The 19893-nt window shown below is 41.0% G+C and overlaps 2 protein-coding genes across 6 annotated transcripts in view; one reads left to right on the top strand and one right to left on the bottom strand.

Annotated features, from left to right (window-relative positions):
• Window positions 1-1796: 1796 nt before the first annotated feature.
• Window positions 1797-12547, bottom strand: LZIC (leucine zipper and CTNNBIP1 domain containing). The gene is made up of 7 exons (XM_074218502.1): window positions 12358-12547; window positions 9163-9296; window positions 5521-5656; window positions 5032-5130; window positions 3466-3561; window positions 2645-2726; window positions 1797-1952 (listed from the first exon to the last, which is right to left on the bottom strand). The coding sequence occupies exons 2-7, from the start codon at window positions 9261-9263 to the stop codon at window positions 1894-1896; spliced, it is 573 nt and encodes a 190-aa protein (XP_074074603.1). The 5' UTR covers window positions 9264-9296; window positions 12358-12547; the 3' UTR covers window positions 1797-1893.
• LOC141509173 (retinoid-binding protein 7) overlaps window positions 12470-19893 on the top strand; it is an 81142-nt gene continuing 73718 nt past the window's right edge. The window contains exon 1 of one of the 5 annotated variants that reach the window (XM_074218496.1): window positions 12470-12571. Coding sequence is in view for 2 of the 5 variants with exons in the window: in XM_074218494.1 (XP_074074595.1) it covers window positions 13186-13249 (64 nt within the window). In the remaining 3 variants the exon portion in view is untranslated. Of the gene's footprint in view, window positions 12572-12695; window positions 12796-13023; window positions 13250-19893 lie in introns of those variants that run through there. The other 4 variants (XM_074218497.1, XM_074218499.1, XM_074218494.1 and 1 more) reach the window with 4 other exon arrangements.

The raw sequence follows: 19893 nt of genomic DNA, 5'->3' as shown, positions 1-19893 counted from the left end.
TTGCATAGGATGTTCTTCACTTTTCAAAGTCTCTCCTTTAATGAAACACTAGATCCCCAGCAGAGTTCATGGCACAGACAGAACCATTAAACAGTATGGTATCTCTCAAAAAAATTTCCTATGACATTCTACTGTGGGCAGACATTGGGAAGTGCTCATCCCAAAGGCCATTTAGGAAGAGATGCTAAGTTAGTCAGTGGGAGAGATCTCACCTTGTCTGAGAGAGGCAAGCCAGGCTTTAGGGCCTCTTGCTCCTCTGGGCACCATAAGCTCAGCCAGTTACCTAACCAAAGTAATTTTTACAGAAAAACCAACTTGAAAATGCATATGATAAAAAGTCAAAATGATTAAAGCCAAGTTTTGTCCTAGAAAGTCATGACTTGGTTTCAAAACAAAACAAAAAACTGGGCTCAAGGTCTCCAGGTCCACACAGACCCTTCTCATGGGGGCTTGGACAGAATCTGTTTCTCATTTTCTTGCTATGATAAAATGTAATAACAGACTGCTGAGGAATGACCCTAGAAGTAAGAGGAGAAGCATGAGATGGTGATCAGCAGGTGCTTCTGTGCAGATAGCCACGACCTCACTGAGGTGGGGGAAGTGGGTTGCCTGAGAGGGGAGACAGGCAGTGAGTGGGACTGAAAACCACAAACCAGTAACCCCAACACTGACTTCTATTACTGATTCTAAAGACAATTTCTACCCAAGAGAGAATTCCCATCCACGATCAAAAGAGCAGTTTAAAATACAGAGGACTTCACAGATATTTGATGTTTGTGTAATGTGCAAAAGAAACTAAATAGGGGAAACAGAAAATCAAGAATGGCACTATGAGGAAAGGAGAAAGAGCAGAGAACACCCACTGAAGACAACATGGTAAGATGGACATCAGTGTATGTTGATTCTGACAGCTCATGCCATAGTCCTAGAAAACCAGGGAGGGAGGGGCAGTCCCTAGTTGACTGACCCAGAGTCCTAGCCACAGGTCACAGAGGGTAGGCCTCGCAATGCCATTTCCTATTGATTTCCTGGCGAGACAAGCAGGAGCTTCGGTGACTCCAGGAGGCTCCCACCAACAGGGCCCCCATTGTTTCCTGCTCAAAATTCAGAGTTACAATGGCTTCCATTCATACGGAGAGCAATCAGGCTGATGGGATGCTCCCTTTTTTGCTGGAAGAGTTTTTTTTAAAAAAAAGCCAGGCTTCCACAAATACCTTCTAAAATTGTATAGAGGAAAATTGTATAGAGGAAGACTCTATCAACATAGACACCACTTTCAGGGGGCACTGAAGGCAGCATGGTGTAATAGGAAGAAAAAAACTAGGAGTCTAAAGCTCTGGGTTGATTCTGTCACTAACTTTGAACAAATCACTTCACTCCTTTAGAGCTGTTTTCTCCCTCTGGAATAGGAAGGGTTGTCAAGATCACCAAGGTCCTTTGAGCCTGGGAAGCCCTAAGGATATAGAAAGAGCAGGAGGCCAAAACACCATAGAGAGGGGATGCTTCCGCAAGCTGTTGTTACTGCTAGTTTCCCTTCACCATCAGCACGAGCCAACCAGGAATGGAAGGCAGAGACTGTGGAGAAATTCAGTCCTAGGGTGAAGATGCACCTTCTTCCCTCATCTCTGCCCCCACCATAGGCAGACCTTTGTAAGGTAAGATGTTTTAATGAGACTATGTCCATCCATGCAGCACAGCTCTCTCCTGCCGTGCTCGAACATGAAGGAAGCTTGTGACCAGGGCCAGAAGATGCCTCCATTATGTTGTTCTCATGCCGTTAATGTGGTTCTGGGTTCTCTAGAGCTCTCAGGGATGACTTTAGATCCGCAGTAGAAAACAGAAATGTGCCAATTGTACCGTGACTGATGCCCAGGGATTCTATAAAGCTCCTCATCATTTTTTGTTTTTTTCCACTTCAAAACTGGCCAAAGCTAGGACTTTGTCCCCAGAGCCTAGGGAAGGAAGAAGGCAGATAATAAATAACCCAGGGCTAGCTCAAAGAGTGCACAACTTGAGATCCACCAGGAGACAGAATCAGTCTGCTCCAGGGTAGTGCCCTCCTATGCCTCCTTTTGCCTACTTTACACCCATTCCTTTAGCCCCCCCCCCCCAAATGCAATGATGGCAAGAGGACTCAGGAAGCAGGAACCTCACTGTTGGAAACGCAAGAAAGCCATCTTCCCGATTTCCAGATAAGGGGTCCAGAAAGAGAAAAACTAAATTGAACTGTTTAGCCCACTTCACTTTTACACACTCAAACGCTGGGAATATGTGGTGGCAAAATGACCTTGCTTCCAGGAGAGCAGCAGCATTTCCAATAAGGCTCTGAGAAAGAAGCGCTAGAAATAAGATCAATTTTTTTTTCAGGTTTTTGCAAGGCAGATGGGGTTAAGTGGCTTGCTCAAGGCCACACAGCTAGGTAATTATTAAGTGTCTGAGATCAGATTTGAACCCAAATACTCCTGACTCCAGGGCTGGTGCTTTATCCACTGTGCCACCTAGCCACCCCAAAATGAGATCAATTTTGAAAAGACAACAACTTACATTTGACACTGCCCTTAGGGACAAGGCCTTTGATTTGCCTTGGTGTATCTGGAGAGAAAAGTGATCAACCCTGGGCCCTTGGAAAGAGGCAGGGACTCACCAAGGTCAGTGGAGACTTTTTCAAACTGGCTGAGAGCGGCACCTGCATTTGTAGACAGGAAAGCCTCATCATCGGCAGTCAGCTATTCCAAAAGGGAAAAAAAAAATAGCCCATAAGAAGAGGTAGGTATTGGGTGTTGTTAGCTCAGATTGTGTGTGTGTGTGTGTGTGTGTGTGTGTGTGTGTGTGTGTGTGTGTGTGTGTGTGTGTATGTGTGTCTACGCACAAATGCTCTGCTTTGGTTCAATGGGACAGATCCTTGGGAAGCTCCTCCCAGCAACAGCCTGAAGCCTGGTCAGTGATTTTACCAGCCTTAGCTCTGTTTACTATTCCATCTCCATGAAATAACCAGGGCAGCAGACTATACCTGCACCATGTTTTATTGAAACAGATTGGGTTTATAGGTAGAGCCCCATGGAGCTGACATTCATTTAGTGCCTCATTCGGACTGGTCACAGAATCTCCTTTGGTCTTTTCAATAACCCTGTGACGTAAGAAAAAGGACCTAGCCTTATGGTCCCTTTTAGATAGTTCAAGGAGCAGAGGCCGAGGCCAATGTCAAGACTTCCATTCTAAACCTTGCCTCAGTCCATGTCCAGAGCTCACTCCTTGAGGGAGGGAATCATTCACTCTAGACTATGACCATACAATTGAGTGCCTCTCCCCCTCTATCCCCCTTATCTAGAGCTACCTCTTTTTGGAGTAATGACTAGAAGTGGGAGCTATTCCCTAATCCCTCTATCCGACATAAAATCATAGGCAGGAATATGCTGACACCAAATCTAGCACTTGAGACCAAGAACTGATGGTTTCCTTGGGGACCTTTTCTCCAAGTTTCCGCAGGGCAGTCAGTATCTCCAGTTTCTGTTGGGTGTATATGTCTCTTTCCAGCTTTCCAACCATCAGGTCTCTGTCCATCTAAAAGGGATAAATATAAGAAGGAAATACTCAAGCAGTTTCTTTAAAAACTTATAAAACTATATTTAGAGCATAAAAGTCAAGCTTTCAGTTCTAATTCCAAAATTTTTTTATAACTTTTAAAAAACTTTGTAAGCAAATTGCTAGTGAAGACGAGCTGTTCCACAGTGCTGACTGTTAAAGGATTCACTTTGCCAGTTCCTACTGGGTTTCTACAGAAGAGAGAATTGATACATAATCCTATGGAGAGGACAACAACCCTCTCCTTTGGCTGAATTGTACTCTCCAGGTCTGAGAAGGGCAATGCAGAATTCAATCCCTTGAAACTTATTTCAAATTATTCTAATGACTGAATTTTTCCTAGGTACCAAAAACAACTGGCTTTTGCACCTCAGCTGTATTGAAGTCTATAAAACAAGAGGAATACTTTTTGGGGTGTCATTAATTATACTTGTAAAGTTCTTTGAGATATACTTTGGATGCCAAAGTATAAAATAACACTGTTAATGCCTCACCATTGGAAGGTGCAATGGGGGCTTCTTAGGTGGAAAATTTATGAACTCTGGCCTTAGGGACAGAATAGAAACAGAAGCCATCTAATTACATCTAAGCTTTGTTCAGTGAGTTTGTTGGGTTCCTTTTCTTTTTTGTGGGGTATGGAATATATTATTCTTCTTATTATTTTTTGAGGCAATAAAGGTTAAGCAACTTGTCCAGGGTCACACAGCTATAAGTGTCTGAGGCCAGATTTGAAATCATGTCCACCTGGCTGATGACACCTAATTGTCTCAAGGGGCATTATTTCTGAGAGTAAATTTTTTTTTAAATTTGCTACCAAATTTTTTATTTACATAGCCTTTATTTTCAGATTTTTTCCATCCATTCCACCCTTTTCCCTTTCCAGAGTATATTTTCATCAGTCACTATTCAACAAAGTTAATTACTAGATGGTTTATGGAGAAGACAAAAAATAATAACATATATTTATAAAGTGCCTAATATGAAGAAAGCATTGTGTTAGGTTGCTAAAGGAGAGAGAATGTTTGGTTAAGTTTCAGTTCCCGCCCCATGGAGCTTACAGATTAGTAAGAAATTACAAGATATAAATAGGTAACCCCAGCATCAATTGCTCCTTCCATAGAGACAAAGATAGCCTCAATACATAAAAATCACAAGATTAAGAGCATTAGAGAGTTGGAAAACAAATCACCAAGTGAGGACCAAGGAAGGAAAGTGGTTAATGGCTGGGAAAAATCAAGATAGGGTTTCTGGAGGGGATAGCATCTAAAAGGGGCATTAGAGAAGCAAAGCTCATGAAGGGAACATGGAACAATCTAGATTGGTTAGAAAATCGTTGGCATCAGCTCTAGAGACCTGCCTCTATAACTGAGAACATCAAACTGGGGAAAACCTGGGAGTAGGAGTAGAAATGGACAAACAATGATTAAAACAGTAAAGAGCAAACTTTACCTCTGCTAATCTTGTCCGCAGCTGCCCTGGCTGTTTCTTTGCAAACAATCTGATAACCTCTGGTGTTTTAAAGGCCTGGCTGATGGCAGCCTGAATAGCCTAGAAGTATAAGGAGGCAAAAAGTCATGACCATATTGATCTCATAAATGCCTCCAAAATGATAGCCTGGTGGGAGCTAGCTTTCCCAGGGCTCTTCAGTTTGCTTACCCAATATTACAGAGCTCTCCTCCCAAAGAGGGGATGGAAACATTGGGAAGTACTGGTTATCTTGCTTGGTACATGCACAACGGGCACAATTTCATTTCTTTTTTTTCCCCTTGGTTTTTGCAAGGCAATGGTTAAATGACTTGTCCAAGGTCACACAGCTAGGCAATTATTAAGTGTTTGAACTCAGGTCCTCCTGACTCTGGGGCTGGTGCTCTATCCATTGCGCCACCTAGCTGCCCCCCATAATTTCATTTCAAACATACTTCCAAACTCTGAGCTTACCAGTTGCATCCCACTAAGTTCATCTACCAAAGTCATGTTTCCAGACATAATTTTCTTCAGTGAATCATTGAATTCACCCAACTGCTCCAAAGTTTCTCTTTTGGTTTCTTCATATTCATCTGCTTCAAGTTCTTCTCTGAAAGAGACATAATGAACCCCATCAACTTGCGGGAAGCCACAGAGAAAGTCCACTCCTAAGCGTACTTAGTAGACCAAAGAAGCAGCACTGTGACAAAGACATCTGGTCCCATGGGCTATGAGGTGGGGTGGGAGGTTGGGACAATTCAGTTTACTTCTCTGAATGTCAATTCCCTAATCTGTTATGAAAAGGATCATAGATCAGAAAGCATGGGAAAAAACTTATATGCTCTAAATGTAATTTTATAAGTTTTTAAAGAAACTTTTTTCCTTAAAAGAATATTTATCTCTAACTAATTTACTTATATAGTATAATAATTTGGTAATCAAATCACCAAAGAATTATTTTATAGAATTACCAAAAATTAACAAAATTCATTTGAAAGGACAAAAGGTCAAGAATATTAAGGGAATCAAATTAAAAAAATGTGAAAGACTAGCAAGACTAGATTTCAAACTATATTACAAAGTTGTATTCATTGAAAACAATCTGTTACTAGTTAAGAAATGGAGTGGAATAGTGGAACAACACGGAGGTAAATGTTCATAGTAATCTAATGTTTGATAAACCCAAAGATGCAAGCTTTTGGGGCAAACTCACCACTTGACAAAAACTGTTAGGAAAACTGAAAAGCAGTATGGCAGAAACTAGTCATGGACCAACATCACACACTATATTCACCTCTATCAGATTGGTTAACATGACAGAAAAAGAAAATGACAAATGCTGAGGAGATATGGAAAAATTGGGACACTAATGTGCTGTTGGTCCTAGTTGTAAACTGGTCCAACTATTCTGGAGAACAATTTGGAACTATGAACATAGGGCTATCAAACTGTGTGCTCTTTGACCCAGAAATACCACTATTGGGTCTATATACCAAAAAAAGAGCAAAGAAAAAAGAAAAGGATATATTGGTACAAAAATATTTATAGCAGTCCTTTTTGTAGTGACAAAGAATTAGAAATTATGGGGCTACCCAGCCACTGGAAAATAGATGGATAAATTGTAATACATGATTGTGATGGAATAACATTGTGCTATAAGAAATGACAAGCAGGATGTTGCAACAGCAATAGTATCATAATGATCACATACAAAATCTGATCAAGACAATGATCTAAGACAATGCCAAAGGACTTGAGATGAAAATGCTATTCACCTCTAGAGAGAGAGGATGAACTCTAAATGAAGGCCAAAGAAAATTTTCTTTCCATTTTCTTTATTCGCCCTTCCCACCTTTGGTCACATGGCTAATACAGAACTATGTTTTGCACAAGTTTACATGTATTATGGTATTGTACTGCTTGTCTTCTCAAGGGTGGGATAGAGGATGGGGGGGGGGAGAAAATCTGAAACTGAAAATAAAAAAATTTGTTATGTTTTTACAAACAGGGAGAAGGCCCAAGGCTACCTAGGGAATTAGTGGCAGAATCAGGTTCTGATACCAGTTTCTTTCTGTGACTTCAAATCCAGCTATGTCTCCAGGGCTGCTGTGGAGATTTCACAAGATGATACATGAGAAAATGCTTTCTAAAGTGGTATACAAGTGAAAATTTTTATTAAAATACCTATCTGATAATGAAGGTACCTCAAGCCAGAGACTAGCTTCTACATTATTATTTATAGAAGTGATTATTCAATTCAAATACTGTATTGCAAGAAAGGATGAAGGTGAGGGTTTCAGAGAAATCTGGGAAGACTTGTATCAACTAATGGAGTGAGGGTTGAGTAGAACCAGGAATACAATTTATAGGATAATAGCAATATTGTAGAGATAATCAACTCTGACAAGTTTAGGAACTCTTGTCAGTGTATTGACTGACCACAATTCCAGATGAACATACCCCCCACCTCTTGATAGAGGGGGGATGGATTCAGAGGATTATATGGATTTTTGGAGATGGCTTATTTTGCTGCATTCTCCATGTTTGTAACAAGGAGTTTATTTTTCTTGCTTTCTCAAAAAAAGGGCATAAGAGGGAGAAAAGGAAGGATCTAAAAATAAAACAAAATTTAATCTTAAAAAGATCGTTTAATTCAACATCTATTTCTTAAGTGACGATTGAGTGTGCCAGGCTAGAGGGAACTAGAATATGTAGATAAAAAGCAGTCAATGCCCTAATATGTTGACCAGTTAGGAGAATCAGCACAAGCTTCCTGAAGGGGCTGGAGTTGGAAGTAGGCTTTGGAGGAAGTATGGAATTTCAGAAAGCAAAGATGGAGGAGGGGACAGTTAGGTGGCACAGTGAATAGAGCACCAGTCCTGGAGTCAGAAGGACCTGAGTTCAAATCTGGTCTCAGACATTTAATAATTACCTAGCTGTGTGACCTTGGGGAAGTCACTTAACACCATTGCCTTGCCAAAAAAAAATGGAGGAGGAAAGCATTGCAGGTCTAGAAAAGAGCATGAAAGGAAGGGGATGAGGAAGGTGACTATACTATACTAAGCTTTAAAGGGAGCTGGAGTTAAGGAGGTGTGGCTTGGATGTAAGGCACAGAAGTGGCAGGTGAATGCTGAGTTTAGACAATAGCTACTATTCAGTTTGATTGGAATGCAGAATGTCAAGGAATAAGGGAATCAGGCTATGGGAAGGTCTTCAGTGCTACATGCAGGAGTTCATACTGTATCCTCTGGGCAATGGGGAGCTACTGAACACTATGAGCATAAGGAGATGATGGGAGCAGAGTAACCAATGAGAAGACTACTGTGGCATTTCAGTTCAGAAATGAGAAGGTCTAAATGAGGGGATTGGGTCTGTAGGAGAAGGAGAATGGATCTAAGAGATGCATAGGAGCAGAATAATAAGACTCAGTAAATGATTAGATGGGGTCAGGGGAAAGGTAGAGGAAACTCCAATATTATCCATCTAGGAGACTCAGAGGATGGTGGTGTCCTTAAAAGAAACAGGGAAGACTGAGGAGGGCAAGTTTAAAGTGAATCTAAAGCTGAATCTAAGCTGAGATTTCTCTAGGATGTCCAGGAGGAAGCAGTTATCCATTCAATGTGGGGCACAGAATTCGGGAATGAGATAGGAGTGGCTCTCTGTAGAGGTGATGATTCAGGGCATAGGAGTCAATGCTATGATAAAGAATCTCTATAACTCACCTAGATTTCTGAATGGTATCATTATTGAAGGCAGGGTTTTTCTATCATAGAGACAAATATCTGGGGCATCTTCACCCTTCTCCATTCTTGTACTTACTTACTCCATTCCTATACTTCTCACATTAGAAGCATCCCTTATCCTTGTGCCTCTTGTTCTTATTTCACTCTCAAGAAGGAATCTCTGATTTCTCCCCAGAGCCTTCCATTATAAAGAAGACACCTAGGCCAATCATAGCTTTATTCCTCTCCAGGCTTCATTTCTGAATCTCTGGACCTTCTCTACTATGCCCCTGTTCAAGTACCATGTCCTACTTTCTAAGCTTACAATCTAGTTTGGAGAAAGAAGACATTTTTTTCCCCCCAATGTAATAATGTAAAATCTTGTTAATACTACCTGCATTCTTCCAGATCTTGTAACTGTTGCATTAGTCTGTCCAATTGTTCTTCTAAGTTCTGTTTTAATTTACTTGTTTCAGTCTTTCCTCTAGAAGCCATTTTATTTTTTTATAGAAAGATGGATAAATATACCTAGAAAATGAGAACAGAGTTGATTAGAGTAATCTAACATATGAATTAAATTTAAAATTAGCTAAGTGATTCCAGTTTGTGGGAAATAAAGTTTTAAAGAGTTAGTCAATCAAGGAAGAATATGAAATTGGGAAGCCTGAGATATCAAGTTTATAAAATAATGAAATATGCCACAAAAGTCAGTCTTCATAATATAATTGATAAACTGGCTTGGTTGTTTGTAAAAATTGAATTTATATATATTCGAGGTACTCATGCATAAAACAATGTACACAAAATAACAATTCATAAATCATTTACCAAAGAATTTCCTATTTTCCTACACATACAAGGATCTCAGAAAGATCTGGACCTGAAATGGTCCAACACAATCATTTAACATATGGAAAAAATCTCAGATACATAATAAGTGACCTGTCCAAAGTCATTCTAGAAATGAGAGTTTAGCTCAGTATATACTGGGTACATACCTTTGTTGGGTGGGTTAGAAGTGGGATCAAGAATCAAGAGGCTTGAATGGAAAATATCAGAGAAGGAACTGGGGAGTTCAAATGAAGATCAAAGCTTATGATTTTCAATTTTTGAAAATTGTCATATATTGTTATTTTTTCTGGTTTTTTTCTGTTTGGATCTGAACCTTCTCATGATCAATATGGATCTATGTTTGGTATAATTATAAGTTTAGTATAGCCTATTTCAGATTGCTTTTTGTGAGGGGCAAGGGGGAGGGAAGGAAAGAGAAAAATGTAAAATTCAAAACTTTGCAAAAAATGATCGATTAAAAACTACTGCTGCATGTAGTTGGGAAAACAAATAAATAAAAAAATATTTAAAAGAAAAAGAAATATGGTTTTCAATTGGCAAAGAAGAGAAAGTGCAGGGGGCAGCTAGATGGCACAGTGGATAGAGCACTGGCCCTGGAGTCAGGAGTACCTGAGTTCAAATCCAACCTCAGACACTTAATAATTACCTAGCTGTGTGACTTTGGGCAAGCCACTTAACCCCATTGCCTTGCCAAAAAAAAAAAAAAGAGAGAGAAAGGGCATGGAATATAAGCTAAGGCAAAAGGAGAGAGATATTCCCTGGTTTTATTGTAAGGGTCTTTTTTAAATGTTTTTGCAAGGCAATGGGGTTGTATAATTTGCCCAAGACCACACAGCTAGGTAATTATTAATTGTCTGAGGCTGGATTTGAACTCATGTACTCCTAACTTCAGAGTCAGTGCTCTATCCACTGCGCCACCTAGCCACCCCTCTCAAAAAAGCTCTTCTGAAGAATTTTGTTTTCAGCCATAGTTACAGCCATCTAAGAGCATTACATCTGGACCCTCACTACTATATGGGAATCTTTTTTCTTTTGAATCTCTAGTATTCTCCTCACTGCAGCTATTCCAGATTTGCTTTTCTGTCATCACCATTAGCCTCTTTCCCCTCAGCAAATGACTGTTTTGTTATTTCCTATTCTATTGAGAAGAAAAAATTCCTATTTTATTGAGAAGACTGAAACCTTCCATGAGTCCTTTCATTGCCCCTCCTATATAACTCAAATGTTACACTAGTATCATCAGTTAAGAAGCAAGTCTGAAAACTCTATTATTGGCCAGGCATAGTGTTAGGGATTTGAGACAATTCCACCCTTCAACTGACACTCTCCTGGGGAGGAGGAGGACATTTTTGCAGATAAATAAATACACAGACACACAACTACAGGGAGTCATAAACAGGATGAATCAGGAGAGGCCTCTTGTAGGAGGCAGTGCTGCAGTTTGAAGGGAGTTGAAGAAGTGAGAAAGGAGAGCACCTGAGCCTCAAGGCCAAGACACAAAGAAAAGAGAGAAGATGTTACAGCAAGGAGACAAGTGAGGCTGGAAGGTCAAGCACCTGGAATCGGCCTGGAAAGACAGGATGGGGTCAGACTGAGAAGTCAAAGATTTAACCCAGAGGCAATAGGGAGCCATTAGAGATTCTAGAGCCAGTGAAGTGGCATTGTCAGACCTGAATGTGAGGAACATCAATTTGGCAGCTTGAGGGGAGGATGGATTACAGAGGTGAGAGGCTACTGTAATATTTCAGGATTCAGTAGAGGAACGATGAAAGGAGGCCTGGACCAGGATGGTTGGGCATAGTGTAAAGAACAAGGGGCAGATGTGGAAATGTGAAGAAGGTGGACCCTATTAGGTCTGGGTAATTGTAGATTTAGGGGTAAAGTGGAGGGTGTGAACCATAGAGACTGCAAGAACTGGGGTACCAACAGGAATAAGTAAAGTAGGAGGGGAAGTGGGTTTAGGGGGGAAAGAAAAGAAAATGCTTTGGACAGGTTGACTTTGAGAAACCGGCAGGGCAGTCTGGGAGGCAGCTGGAGATGAAGGAGAGTTCAGGAGAGAGGTGGTGCAGTGGATAGAGCGCTGGCCCTGGAGTCAGGAGGACCTGGGTTCAAATCCGACCTCAGACACTTCATATTAATGATTATTATATTAAATGAGTAATTATTATATTATATTAACTTAATAATAATAACTAGCTGTGTGGCCTTGGGCAAGCCACTTAACCCCATTGCCTTGCAAAAACAAATTAAAAACAAACAAAAAAAGCGCGACAAGAGGGCGGACTAGGTAGCAAGGGGAGCGAAGGGGCCCGGGGCCCCAGGGGCTCGGGGCGCATCCCTGCCTCTGTGCAGGGCCTCGCGGCAACGCCCCGCGGGATGGCCCCTGCTTGCTCCGGCGCATTTTACACAGGAAGAAACTGAGGCAGCGGGGGGCAGGGTCTTCCCTTTGAGGCCCTCCTGGGCATGCCCCGGGCCGCGACACGGGGCGGCAGAGCCCCGGGGCAGGAGCGGCTCCTGAAGCGCCAACAGTGCCCGCGCCACCGTGGGGGGGGACGGGGCGCCCCACCGGAGCGGCAGGGAGCCCGGGGGGCCCCCCACGAGCTCCGTCTCCGACCCCCCGGAGGGAGGGCCCTGCGCCGGGGAGGGGCCCCCGGTGCGGGGCGGCTGCGGGCCAGCGGCCCAAGGGGGCCGGGGTCCCCCGCCGACGGGCCGTCCAACCCACCCCGGCCCCGCCTACCTGCAGGCTCGAGCCGGACGGGGCCCCGGAGGTAGCTGTCAGGCCCGGCAGAGCCCGCTTCCTCCTGCGCACGCGCGCTGACGTACTTCCGGCGGGGCAGCCAATCAGAAGGCGGGCTGCCTCCGCGGCCGGGCGGCTGTGGTCCTGCGGGGAAACCGCCTTGAGGCCGCAGGGCCTAGGCCGGACGCGACTCGGAGCCGCCGCCGCCGCCAAGGTGAGACGCGATTCGATGCGGAGCCGCCTCTCTCTGTGCCCGGATGTGAGGCCGGAGAAACCGCCAATCAGCGGCGGGGCGTGGCTGCGCGCGCACCCGGCCCCGCCCAGCCCCGCCACGCGGCCGGAGGGAGAGCAGAGGCTCCCCGAGGGCCGCCGCCTCTGCGCCCCAGAAGCGCGAGGCCCGAGCCGCCCTGGACCTTCTGCTTTAAGACCCCGCCGGAGGTATGGCAGGCATCCCCCGCCCCCGCCCAGGAGGGGCCCCCGAGCACCCCCGAGGGCCAGCCTCAGCCGGCCAGTGTACGGTCACCTGCTGGGCAGAGCTGGACCTCGGGGGTGGTGCAGACCATTGATGAGTGGCTCTGAATGAGCGCAAGGATACCTTTCCTCGCCATCCCAGAGGTAGCGTGAGGCTGCTTACGATTCTTGCTGTAAATTTTATTTAATTTTTATTTTATTTTAAGTCTACACAACTAGGTAATTATTAAGCATCTGAGGTTGGATTTGAACTCAGGTCCTCCAGACTCCAGCGTCCGTGCTGTATCCACTGTGCCACCCAGCTGCCCGTTTGGTGTGAATTCTCAAGAGCTCTATACCTGTCAGTTATTATTGTTAATGGACAGTTGCTATTCTGTGGTGCCCAAGGAAGCTCAGAGACAGCTTTGGACCAGTAGTCAAGGTGAATTGATAGGAGAAAGATCATATGGCATTTGTAGATGATTAGGGAAGGCCCAGGAAAGAGACGGCCTACACAAGGGTCGGACGAGGGGTCTGTGAGGAGGAGTAGTTCTTAAATTGAGCAAAACAAACCAGTGTTTGGGAACCCTATCTTGCCTACAGTTTACACGGCTGTACTTTCTTAGCATCAGGACCCCCGACTTCTTTGGCCTGCATCCTCCTTTTACTGATGCAGCTCGGTCTTCCTCAGTGTCCTAGTTGGTAGGCTGCTATAGCCAACCTAGGGTCATCTCCGATGGTTCTGATTCATATCTAGCCACTGGACCCACTGGAGGAGAAAGTGATGCTGGTGAACTTTGTGCACTCAAATCCAACTCATGTGCTTGTCATGCCATCACCTTCCTGATGTCATGATCTTCTTTGAGAATGAAGGACAAACATCATCATCATCATCAATGTTGAGTCTCTCCTTTCTTTATTGGGCTAGTCTTCAGATGAAGGACACATGAAGGACCCAACAGGAAATGTTGATAGCAAACTGATATCCTCCAGGGTCCTGGGTCACTATGACCTAAATTGGACCTTGCAGTGGAGGCTTGGAGCTGCTGTGTGAACTGCTGTGAGCTCAGGGCACTGATGACATTCATAAAATAATAATGATTTGTAGCCTTAGGAGTCTTAAGTCCCAGGCTAAAGACATTTTTCTAAGAGCTCAACAACTCTGAATGTGTTGCTCTCAGTGATTATTTTTCCAAAAAAGGAGCATAAAAGGCAAAAGAGAAGGAGGGAATAAATATTTATTGAGCACTTATATCGGTTAGGTACTGTGCTAATTGCTTTATAGAGATTTCACTTGATCCTCACAAAAACACTAGGAAATAGGTGCTCTTATTGACCCCTTTTTACAGCTGAGAAAATTGATGCATACTGAGTCTAAGTGATTTTTCTAGGATCATACAGCTCTTAAGTGCCTGAATCAAGATTTGTACTCAGATCTAAGTGAATCCAGACCCAGAGCTCTATCCATTAAGCCTTTGCAAGGAGGATTTTCATATCATAGCAGTGAAATCAGGGATCCCATTTTCTCTTCACAGATCTATTGCCTAGAATACTTAGAACTGCCTGAAACTTCCCTGGAGGTTTTGTTAAAATTTCACTGGGCCAGCTGAGAAAAAGCAATAGGATCATCTTCAGAATCTCATACAAATGGGGTCACTATATGTCTATTTAAATCAGCAGGATTTAAAAACACCAATGGGGTTAAGTGATTTATCCAAAGTCATACAGCTAGATAGTTATTAAGTGTCTCAAGTCAAATTTGAACTCAGGTCCTCCTGACTCCAGGGCCAGTACTCTGTTCATTGTGCCACTACCTTCTCTCAACACATCAATTGTTTTTTTTTTTGGTTTTTGCAAGGCCACACAGCTAGGTAATTATTAAGTGTCTGAGACCAGATTCAAACCCAGGTACTCCTGACTCCAGGGTTGGTGCTTTATCCATTGCACCACCTAGCCGCCCCACATCAGTTGTTTTGAATCAAATTAAGTTATACTTTCAGCTTCAAAATCTATATTTGCATATGTATATGTATATATACAGCCACCTTTAAATCCAAATGTTTAATATTTTCATTAAAAAGTGGGGGGAAGAGGCAGCTAAGTGGCACAGTGGATGGAGCACTGGCTCTGGAATCAGGAGTACATGAATCTGGCATCAGACACTTAATAATTACCTAGCTGTGTGACTTTGGGCAAGCCACTTAACCCCCATTGCCTTGCAAAAACCTAAAAACAAAAAAACAAAAACAAAAAAAAAGTGTGGGGGGGAGTTGTTACTGTAATGAAAGAAATGTTGATGTCGAATCATCAGATTAGGCTTTTGTGACCAAAGTTCATTGCCTTTGTTTTCTTTTTTTTGTTGTTAAATTTATTTTTATTAAAGATATTATTTGAGTATTACAATTTTCCCCCAATCTTGCTTCCCTCCCCACCCCCACCCACACCCCCCCTCAGATAGCACTCTGTCAGTCTTTATTTTGTTTCCATGTTGTACCTTGATCCAAATTGGGTGTGATGAGAGAAAAATCATATCCTTAAAGAGAAGAGAAGTCTAGGAAGTAACAAGATCAGACAATAAGCTATCTGTTTTTTTTTCTAAATTAAAGCGAACAGTCCTTTAACTTTCTTCAAACTCCACAGCTCCTTATCTGGATACAGATGGTACTCTCCTTTGCAGACAGCCCAAAATTGTTCCCAATTGTTGCACTGATGGAATGAGCAAGTCCTTCAAGTTTGATCATCACTCCCATGTTGCTGTTAGGGTGTACAGTGTTTTTCTGGTTCTGCTCATCTCACTCAGCATCAGTTCATGCAAATCCCTCCAGGTTTCCCTGAAATCCTATCCCTCCTGGTTTCTAATAGAACAATAGTGTTCCATGACATACATATACCACAGTTTGCTAAGCCATTCCCCAATTGAAGGACATTTACTGGATTTCTAATTCTTTGCCACCACAAACAGGGCTGCTATAAATATTTTTGTGCAAGTAATGTTTTTACCCTTTTCCCTCATCTCTTCTGGGTATAGACCCAGTAGTGGTATTGCTGGGTCAAAGGGTATGCACATTTTTGTTGCCCTTTGGGCATAGTTCCAAATAACTCTCCAGAAAGGTTGGATGAGTTCACAGCTCCACCCACAGTGTAATAGTGTCCCAGATTTCCCACATCCCTTCCAACAATGATCATTATCCTTCCTGGTCATACTGGCCAATCTAAGAGGTGTGAGGTGATACCTCAGAGAAGCTTTAATTTGCATTTCTCTAATAATTAATGATTTAGAGCATTTTTTCACATGGCTATGGATTACTTTGACCTCCTCATCTGTAAATTGCCTTTGCATATCCTTTGACCATTTGTCAATTGGGGAATGGCTTTTTGTTTTAAAAATATGACTCAGTTCTCTGCATATTTTAGAAATGAGTCCTTTGTCAGAATCATTAGTTGTAAAGATTATTTCCCAATTTACTACATTTCTTTTGATCTTGGTTACATTGGTTTTATCTGAGCAAAAGCTTTTTAATGTAATCAAAATCATCTAATTGGTTTTTGGTGATGTTCTCCAACTCTTCCTTAGTCATAAACTGTTCCCCTTTCCATAGACCTCACAGGTAGACTAGTCCTTGATCTTCTAATTTGCTTATGGTATTGTTTTTTATGTCTATGTCCTGTAACCATTTGGATCTTATCTTGGTAAAGGGTGTGATGTGTTGGTCTAATCTAAGTTTCTTCCATACTAACTTCCAATTATCCCAGCAGTTTTTATCAAAGAGGGAGTTTTTATCCCAATGGCTGCACTCTTTGGGTTTATCAAACAGCAGATTACTATAATCATCTCCTGCTTTTACGCCTAGTCTATTCCACTGGTCCACCACTCTATTTCTTAGCCAATACCACAGTTTTGATGACTGATGCTTTATAATATAAATATATATAAATATATATAAATATAATTTTAGATCAGCCACCTTATAATATAAATATATATAAATATATATAAATATAATTTTAGATCAGCCACCTTATTTTGAACTTTTTTTCATTAAGCTCCTAGCAATTCTTGACTTTTTATTTCTCCATATGAATTTACTTACAATTTTTTCTAACTCGTTAAAGTAATTTTTTGGAATTTTGATTGGTAGGGCACTAAACAAATAGTTTAGTTTTGGTAGAATTGTCATTTTTATTATATTAGCTCTACCTATCCATGAGCAGTTGATATTTGCCCAGTTATTTAAATCTGATTTAATTTGTGTGAGAAGTGTTTTATAATTGTTTTCAAAAAGATTCTGAGTCTGTCTTGGCAAATAGACTCCCAAGTATTTTATATTGTCTGAGGTTACTTTGAATGGGATTTCTCTTTCTAGCTCTTCCTGCTGTTTCTTGCTAGACATATGTAGAAAAGTTGAGGATTTATGAGGGTCTATTTTATAACCTGCAACTTTGCTAAAATTGCTAATTGTTTCCAGTAGTTTTTTAGGGATTTTAGTTTTTTGGGATTCTCTAGGTAGACCATCATATCATCTGCAAAGAGTGAGAGTTTTGTCTCTTCCTTCCCAATTCTAATTCCTTCAATTTCTTTTTCTTCTCTAATTGCTGATGCTAACATTTCTAATACAATATTGAATAGTAGTGGTGATAATGGGCACCCTTGTTTCACCCCTGATCTTATTGGGAATGCCTCTAGCCTCTCCCCATTGAATATAATGCTTGTTGATGGTTTCAGATAGATACTGCTAATTATTTTTAGGAACAGTCCATTTATTCCTACACTCTCTAGTGTTTTTAATAGGAATGGTTGCTGTATTTTTGTCAAAAGCTTTTTCAGCATCTATTGATATGATCATATGTTTTCTGGTAGGTTTGTTGTTGATATAATTGAGTATACTAACACTTTTCCTAATATTGAACCAACCCTGCATTCCTAGAATAAATCCTACTTGATCATAATGTCTTATCCTAGTGATGACTTGTTGTAATTGTTTTGCTAAGATTTTATTTAGGATTTTTGCATCTATACTCATCAGGGAAATAGGTCTATAATTTTCTTTCTCTGTTTTAACTCTTCCTGGTTTAGGTAACAGTACTATTGGTTTCATAGAAAGAGTTAGGCAGAGTTCCATCTTTCCCTATTTTTCCAAAGAGTTTATATAGGATTGGAACCAATTGTTCCTTAAATGTTTGGTAGAATTCACTTGTGAATCCATCATGCCCTGAAGATTTTTTTTTTAGGGAGTTCAATAATGGCTTGTTGAATTTCTTTTTCTGAGATAGGGTTGTTTAGGTATTTAATCTCTTCTTCATTTAACGTGGGCAGCTTATATTTTTGTAAATATTCATCCATTTCACTTAGATTATCCAATTTATTGGCATAGAGTTGGGCAAAATAATTTTGAATTATTACTTTAATTTCCTCCTCATTGGATGTGAGTTCACCTTTTTCATTTATGATACTAGCAATTTGGTTTTCTTTCTTTTTTTTATTCAAATTGACCAGAGGTTTATCAATTTTATTGGTTTTTTCATAATATCAACTTTTAGTTTTATTTATTAATTCAATAGTTTTTTGCTTTCAATTTTATTAATTTCTCCTTTAATTTTTAAAATTTCTAATTTAGTATTTAATTGGGGATTTTTGATTTGTTCATTCTCTAATTTTTTTAGTTGCATGTTTAGTTCATTGATTTCCTCTTTCTCCAATTTATTCATGTAAGCATTTAGAGCTATAATATATCCCCTGAGAGTCGCTTTGAATGAATCCCATAGGTTTTGGTATGTTGTTTCATTATTATCATTATGTAGGATAAAATGGTTAATTCTTTCTGTAATTTGTTTTTTGGTCCACTCATTTTTTAAAATGGGGTTATTCAGTTTCCAATTTGTTCTGGGTCTATATCTCCTTGGCCCAGTATTACATATGACTTTTTATTGCATTGTGATCTGAGAAAGATGTATTCACTATTTCTGCCTTTCTGCAGTTGATCATTAGCTTTTTATGTCCTAGTACATGGTCACTTTTTGTATAAGTTCCATGTACTGCAGAGAAAAAAGGTATATTCCTTTCTATCCCCATCCAGTTTCCTCCATAAGTCTACCATATCCAATTTTTCTAACAATCTATTTACCTCCTTTAACTTCTTTCTTGTTTGTTTTATGATTCAGTTTATCTAGATCTGATAGTGGGAGGTTGAGGTCTCCCACTAGTAGAGTTTTGCTGTCTATATCTTCCTGTAGTTCTTTCAGCTTGTCCTCTAAGAATTTGGGTGCTATCCCACTGGGTGCATATATATTCAATATTGAAATGACTTTATTGTCTATGGTACTTTTTAGGAGGATAAAGTTTCCTTTCTTATCTCTTTTAACACTATCTGTTTTTGCTGCTGCTTTGTCTGAGATAAGGATTGCTACCCCTGCTTTTTTTACTTCAGCTGAAGCAAAATATATTTTGCTCCAACCTTTTACCTTTACTCTATATGTATCTCTCTGCTTCAAATGAGTTTCTTGTAAGCAGCATATTGTAGGATTCTGGTTTTTAATCCACTCTGCTATTTGCTTACATTTTAAGGGAGAGTTCATCCCATTCACATTCAAGGTTAAAATTACTAATTTTTTATTGCCCTCTGTGCTATCTTCCCTCCGTTTGTATTTTTCCCCCTTTCTCCCCGCTTTATCCGTATTCCCCAGTATTTTGTTTCTGAATACCACCCCCTTCAGTGTGTTTGCCCTCCTATATCACACCCTCCCCTTTCTTTCCCCTTTCCCCTTTTCCCTTCCCTTCCTTTTGTTATTTCCCCTTTTTTCCCCACTCTCCTTCCCTTTCTCTGTCCCCCCCCTTTTCCCCTTTTAATACTTGAAAGGTTAGATGTTTTATAAGTTAACTGTAGGTTGACTTTAAGCCAAGTCTGATGAGAAGAAGATTCAGGTGTTTCTGCTCTGCTCCCTTCTTCCCCTCTATTACCATAGGTTTTTTTGTACCTCTTAGTGTAATGGCATTTAACCCATTCACTCCCCTCCCTCCTCCAGTCTCTTTCCTGTCCCCCTTTTTAAGGAGGTAGTGTTTTTTAGATCATTCTATCTAAGTCAGAGAAA

Source organism: Macrotis lagotis, chromosome 1, assembly GCF_037893015.1.
Source record: "Macrotis lagotis isolate mMagLag1 chromosome 1, bilby.v1.9.chrom.fasta, whole genome shotgun sequence".
NCBI classification, from domain to species: Eukaryota; Metazoa; Chordata; class Mammalia; order Peramelemorphia; family Peramelidae; genus Macrotis; species Macrotis lagotis.
Note: the sequence above shows the minus strand (reverse complement) of the source record. Positions and strands in the feature narration are given on the sequence as shown.